The 6,771-nt window shown below is 40.1% G+C and overlaps 1 protein-coding gene across 1 annotated transcript; it reads left to right on the forward strand.

Annotated features, from left to right (window-relative positions):
• Positions 1-2,155: 2,155 nt before the first annotated feature.
• On the forward strand, positions 2,156-3,490 carry LOC310807347 (neuromedin-U receptor 1-like; the record flags this gene model as incomplete). The annotated part of the gene is made up of 2 exons (XM_083673784.1): positions 2,156-3,086; positions 3,189-3,490. 2 exons carry the CDS (start codon positions 2,156-2,158, stop codon positions 3,488-3,490), a joined length of 1,233 nt encoding a protein of 410 aa, XP_083529910.1.
• Between the last annotated feature and the right edge of the window lie 3,281 nt (positions 3,491-6,771).

Below are 6,771 nucleotides of genomic sequence, written 5' to 3' on the forward strand. Positions count from 1 at the left end.
GTTTCATGATTTGAGTGGAAAATAAACTTTCATAAATTAAACTCAGTTCTGTTTCTTTTATATCTGAGAAAAAATATGTTTCTATCTTTTTACCTTGGTGCATGAAATGGTTTCTAAGTGGCCAAGGGAACACATCAATTATCATTATTTAAGAGTAAATGTAATCAGAACTTTAATGGCTTGACACAAATGTTTATACTTCAGGCCTATGATTCATACTGTATGTTTTAGCACCATGTTGTGCAAAACCCCAGTGGTTAACATTTTAATCATAACATAATTCATCTTGAAACCCAGAATCTCTTCTCTTTTAGTGAGACTATAACACCATGAACATCATAATCACACAATAACATACATTTCAAACAATCTTATTTTTCTCGAAAACATGAAATCTCCATAAAACATGGTGCAGGCAAATACAACAGGGTGAATATTCCCCACCACTGGCAGATGTTGTTTGTTCAGCATGCAGATAAATAATAATCACAATCATAATAAGCTTTATTTATATTTTTTAAAACAGTGTTACAAAGTGCTTTACAAATAGATAAAACAGATATGCAAATAAAAATATAAGTCGAAACAGTAAAACACAACACATTAAAAAGAATAAGAGCAGCATAAAAAAACAAAATATAAGTAGAAAACAGTAAAACACAACACATTAAAAGGAATAAGGGTAGCATCAATTAAAAGCTTGTCTATAAAAATATGTTTTAAGAAGAGATTTAAAAGAAAATACCTAATAGCCTAATATCCTCAAGCAGGTTGTTCCAAAGTTACCTTTTGTCTTCAGTCTAGACTCCGGAACGGCCAGAAGGGCCCTGCCTGAGGATCTTAGGCTGCGCTGAGGAACAGGATTAAAAGGTCAGAAATATAGTCCGTTGCCAGATCCAGCTGAGCCTTAAAAGTTATCAAATATAGTTTGTAAAATATTAAAATAAATTCTAAAACTAACAGGTAACCAGTGTAGGGAGGCTAAAATTGGGGTGCTCTTTTCCTAGTTCTGGTTAAAAGTCTAGCTGCTGCATTTTGGACTAGCTGTAACCGTGAGAGGGACTTTTTACTGATGGAAGAATAGAGGGAGTTGTAATAATCTAAATGAGATGAGATTTATGCAATGATGACTTTTTCTAGATTGGCAAATTAGAAGAAAGGTTGTATTTTGGAAATGTTTCTCAACTGATAAAAACATGACTGTACAACTGTTTTGATTTCTATCTCGAAATTTCATTAGGAGCTAGGAGATTTCACTAGGAGCTAGGAGATTTCACTAGGAGCTAGGAGATTTCACTAGGAGCTAGGAGATTTCACTAGGAGCTAGGAGATTTCATTAGGAGCTAGGAGATTTCACTAGGAGCTAGGAGATTTCACTAGGAGCTAGGAGATTTCACTAGGAGCTAGGAGGGCCAAATATGAGTACCTCAGATTTACTGTCATCCAATTGTAAAACATTTTTTTTAAACTGATGGGTCCAGACTTGGCTTTTTAAGAAGCGGTTGGACAAGAGCATGCTTAAATTAAGACAGAAAAAATGCTGGGCAGACTGTTTCCGTTACTTCCTTTAATAATCTAGTAGGGACAATATCTAGGGGACAAGAAGAGGATTTCATGTGTGATACAATCTTGATAAGGGTTTCATCTGATACAGGAACAAATTAATCCAGGTTTGTCAGGTCATGTATGGGAGGGATGATCTGTTCTCTGACTTTTAACTTTGATTTATTTTCTTAATCAAGAATTGCGAGAACTTTTCACATTCTTCGGGAGAATGGTTGGTAACCTTGTTTGATGGAGCATTTACAATTCTGTCGATAGTACTGAACAGTATTCTTGGATTATGAGAGAATTTCTCAGAGATCAGATTACAGAAATACTTTTGCTTTCTTTACAGAAGCATTCAATTCCATCATCAGATGCTTCAAACGACTGTGAAAAATGTGCAGAAGAGATTTAAAAGAGATATAAAAGAGATTTAAAAGAAGTCTACAGGCCTTCCATTTTCTTTCAGCCTTTCGACAATCCCTTTTTAAGGTGCGGGTGCTTTCATTTAGCCAGTGATGTTTCCCCCTATCACAAGTCAACTCACCCATCTACTCTCTTAATTTTCCCCATTAGGTGTCGTACCCCCATTCTACCCCTATCGACCACAATGACTCTGTATAACTGTTCCTCTATGGGTCTGTCGACCAACACCACCAGCCTTGACCAGCAGGGCTTCTGTGAGGATCAGAGGGTTGTGTGTGGGAGTAACGTGTCCTGGACGCTGGCTAATGTCAGTGCTGAGGACCTGGCCAACATGTGCCTGAGTCTCAGTGAGCACCTTGAGAAATGCAGAGGTCCCCGGAGGTCCCCCGTGTTCCTTCCCATCTGTGTCACCTACCTCCTCATCTTCGTGGTAGGGGCGCTGGGCAACACCCTGACCTGTGTTGTCATCATCCAGTACAAGGTGATGTGGACGCCCATCAACTACTACCTGTTCAGCCTGGCGGTGTCTGACCTGCTGGTGCTGCTACTGGGCATGCCCCTGGAGCTCTATGACATGTGGAGCAACTACCCATTTGTGTTTGGCACAGGCGGCTGCTACTTCAAGACCTTCCTGTTCGAGACAGTCTGCTTGGCGTCCATCCTCAATGTAACGGCGCTGAGCGTGGAGCGGTACATTGCCGTGGTGCACCCCCTCAAGGTGAAACACGTGGCCACGCGCACCCATGCCAAGCGGGTCATCCTCGCACTGTGGTGCCTGTCCATGCTGTGTGCTGTGCCCAACACCAGCCTCCACGGCATCGACACGCTGGCCTCCATGTTTGGCTGCCACTTCCCAGAATCGGCCATCTGCACCCTGGTAAAGCCGGTCTGGATGTACAACCTCATCATCCAGGTGACCACACTGCTCTTCTTCCTGCTGCCCATGCTGACCCTCAGCGTGCTGTACCTGCGCATCTGCCTGCAGCTCAGGAGGGAGAAGAGGGAGAAAGGCTTGCATGTAGTGGGGACCAGGCCAGGCTTTGGTCCAGATAGCCACAGCAGCAAACACAGGCAGCAGCAGAGAGCACGCCACCAGCAGGTCACCAAGATGCTGTGTGAGTCCTCATTTAGTGGATAATCAATAAGACTATTTAGGGTCTAACAGCACTCTTAACCTTGTGTGTGTGTGTGTGTGTGTGTGTGTGTCTATCACACAGGTGTATTGGTGGTGGCATTCGGAATCTGCTGGGCTCCATTCCACGTAGACCGCCTCATGTATAGCTACATCAACTCCTGGACAGAAGAACACTTCCAGATCTTTGAGTACATCCACATAGTTTCTGGCATCTTCTTCTACCTCAGCTCTGTAGTCAACCCCATCCTCTACAACCTCATGTCCACCCGTTTCCGGGAGATGTTTAGGCAGGTGATGTGTCGGTATTTCCCCTGTAACCATCATGAGCCCCGGCTGACCATAAGTAGCAGCCATAAACAGACCCGATGCAGTTCGGTCTACTAGATGCCTCCACATAGTCCCTCTGGATCCACTGGCTTAGAAAAAGATGGCCATAAGGATGACATGTTCACAGACTCCCACCGCTAACCTGAGTAGGCCTACACCAACACAAGCCCCATGTAGATTAGAGGAGCATCAAAATGGACAAAACCTGACAAACAAGTGAACAACAGTGAAGCTTTGCCCTTGACTTTGGATAGAAGAAGAATTCTCACATACTATTTCTCTCGTGTGAAATGTCCAAATGTTTATTCTGAAGTCTATACAGGTGACATTGATATGCCAATGAACATTTAGATGCATACTGTTGAATAAATAAGCTTTTCTCATAATCGTACTGTGACAAAAAAAACAATACTCAGCTTTGCAATATAGCTTGATATGTATTGTCAGCAGCTTGTATATCTTATGGAGTTCATATGTAAAAGACATATTCTGTAGATACTGTACATTGTCATTGTCCTCTTATCCATGCTAATTGTATTGGTACTGTATACAGGTTAGTGTAAGTGCAGACAGAATGAATGTATGGGGGGGGGCACTTTACTGTATGTTCATTCATTTTCTGTCAACTGTATAGTAGGTAGATATGTGCAAAAATGTGCTTGATATCATACTTATATGAGATATAAAATGTATGACATCTTCGGTATTAAGGTATGACATCTGATGAGTAAGTTGCTATCTTGTACAGTAGGTGCAATATGGGCTAGAATGTTTGCAGCAGACCATTTCATATGTTATATTGTATTCAAATTCAGTTCTGTATGCTGTGTAAATTAAAAACGTTTTATTTGGCTCTGTATGTTGAAAAACAATCAATTAGGTCTACATTATTTCTGTATTGTCTATTTTTCAATTTCTATTTGCTCAATATTATCTCAGTTAATTGAAACTAAATAGAAACATAAATGGTGTATTGCATGAGGATTGCAAATTCTATTCTATGACCATTATGCATTGAATCAGATAGGATTCATTGGGCAGACTTAGTGGAATATGAATAAGATGTCTTTCTCCTTATGACCTTCAGAATATTGCATATGCTTCATTATTGCATTCACAGGCTGTCCAGTTGAACCCAGTGGACCCTGCTTTTCTGTTATTATATATATTTCCTGTCAGTCATATAGGGGTTATGAATGCTGGCTTCTCTACTGGTTTTGAGCTCTCTTCTCTTGGCCTTATTGTGCTCTGGGTCAGAATATTTAATTCAGAGAGTGACCTGACCAGGAAAACACACCAACCTCCTTGAGAATTACAATAGGACCAGAGAAGACAATGAAGAGAAAGAGTAATTCATTGTATACTGCTGTTAGGTCTCACCTCTGCCACATTGGTAAAGCAAAAGTAAAGGTAATGGGCCAAAGTCAAAGTAGTTAAACTCTTGAGAGAAATGGGAGCCTATACTAGCATCATTGCACAACAGTATAATAATAATAATCTTTATATTTACAGGTGAGTTAGGTTGAGGACACATTTTCATCAACAGCAATGACCTTGACATTAGACAACCCCATCAGCACAGAGGCATCAAACAAACAGTGGACCTTGAGTATAAAGAATGGCAGAGAAAAGCGCAGGGCATGAGTTTGGCATACAACTATACTCTAGATTCTGTTAAATAAAGAGTTGAGGCCAGAACCTCATATATTTGGAGTGTCAGAGGTGACATCAATAACCAATCACACAAACCAATGGGCTGAAGCTGCTCATCTTTAGCTGAGGACAATGACTCCACACACTGAACTATTGAATTGCAGAAGCATAATACTTTTTACACACTAGAGTGATTATCCCAGCTATTAGCTGCACTTTTATCCTTCTATGGACATTCTGAAGTAGTAATAATAGGTGATTTTAAACTTGACTGGTTGTCTCAAACCTCAGATAAAATCAAACACCTGTGCGATGGCTTACAACTATCACAGCTAATCTCAAAACCAACTCGGCTTAACTTGAAGAATCCAGATAAATCCACCCCGCTAGACATTATCCTCGGTGAACCATCAGCGATCACAGCCTGCATTAGAGAAAAAATCTGCTCCATGCTTACTTACAAAAATTAATTTTAAACATTTTAGCGAGCAAGGTTTTTTACATGATTTTTATTGGTCTAATCTTTCCCATATCAGCTGCATACCTGACCCCGATATGACTCTAGAACATTTCTTATCTATAAAAATTGAAAATTGTGTTTGTTTTTCTTGATTGTGTTTTATTATGTTGTAATTTTGTATGTGTGTTATGTATTGTTGTAAACTGTGTGTATGCAGGGCTCCCTTGTAAAAGAGACTGTGGTCTCAATGGGACTCCCTGCTAAAATAAAGGTTAAATAAATAAAATGGGCTGTCGATACAATTTATAAGAAAATAAGCTGCTTTCTGAAGAGCCTTTGTTTTATCTCTTTGAGATGTCAATAACACACTAATGTTATCAGACCTTCTCACGAATGCAGTAGGTTGGTAATATCCCTGACTCCCTAGGAAGAAGATTACCTGATCTCTCAATTTATATGCAGGCTTATAATAGACCTTCCGGAGGATAGGACTCACAGTTGAATCCCAGGGCACCTTTGAATTCTGCTGTCATTGCACTTTTACAATTGGCATCATTTGTGGTAAAAGGCATAATTTGTGGTAAAAGCGGAAAGTTCTGCATAATCCTACACATTCTTTTTTTTATGTTTTATCTTTGATAGTTACCTGGAGATACTCAAAAGACGCATGGTAGGTTGCTTGGCAGTATAGACTTTGGTGAAGGGCTAAAGTGAGCAGTCTGCTGGTCTCTCGAGGGTTATCAACTTCAAGATGTGCTTGGATGCTGAAATGTGCAACACACTGAAAAGAGGAAATACTCAATTAACATTATATTACACCTCTCTCTCTCACACACACATACAGAGCCCGTTCGGTCACTTTTAAAATGCATCTGTCACAATGCTAAATTTTTAAAACAATGACTCAAATGATATGATATATGCATATGCCCACACCCACACACCGAACACTTTATTAGGAACACCTGTACACCTTCTCCTTCATGCAATTATCTAATCAGCCAATCGTGTGGCAGTGCAGTGCAATGCATAAAATCCTGCAGATACGGGCCAGCAGCTTTAGGTAATGTTCATATCAACCATCAGTGATTGATTTCGATCATGGCATGATTGTTGGTGCCAGACAGGCTGGTTTGAGTATTTCTAAAACTGTTGATATCCTGGAATTTTCACACACACAACAGTCTCTAGAGTTTACTCAGAATGGTAGAATAAAGAAAAAACA

This window comes from Argentina silus, assembly GCF_951799395.1.
Source record: "Argentina silus genome assembly, chromosome: 1".
In the NCBI taxonomy this organism is placed as follows: domain Eukaryota; kingdom Metazoa; phylum Chordata; class Actinopteri; order Argentiniformes; family Argentinidae; genus Argentina; species Argentina silus.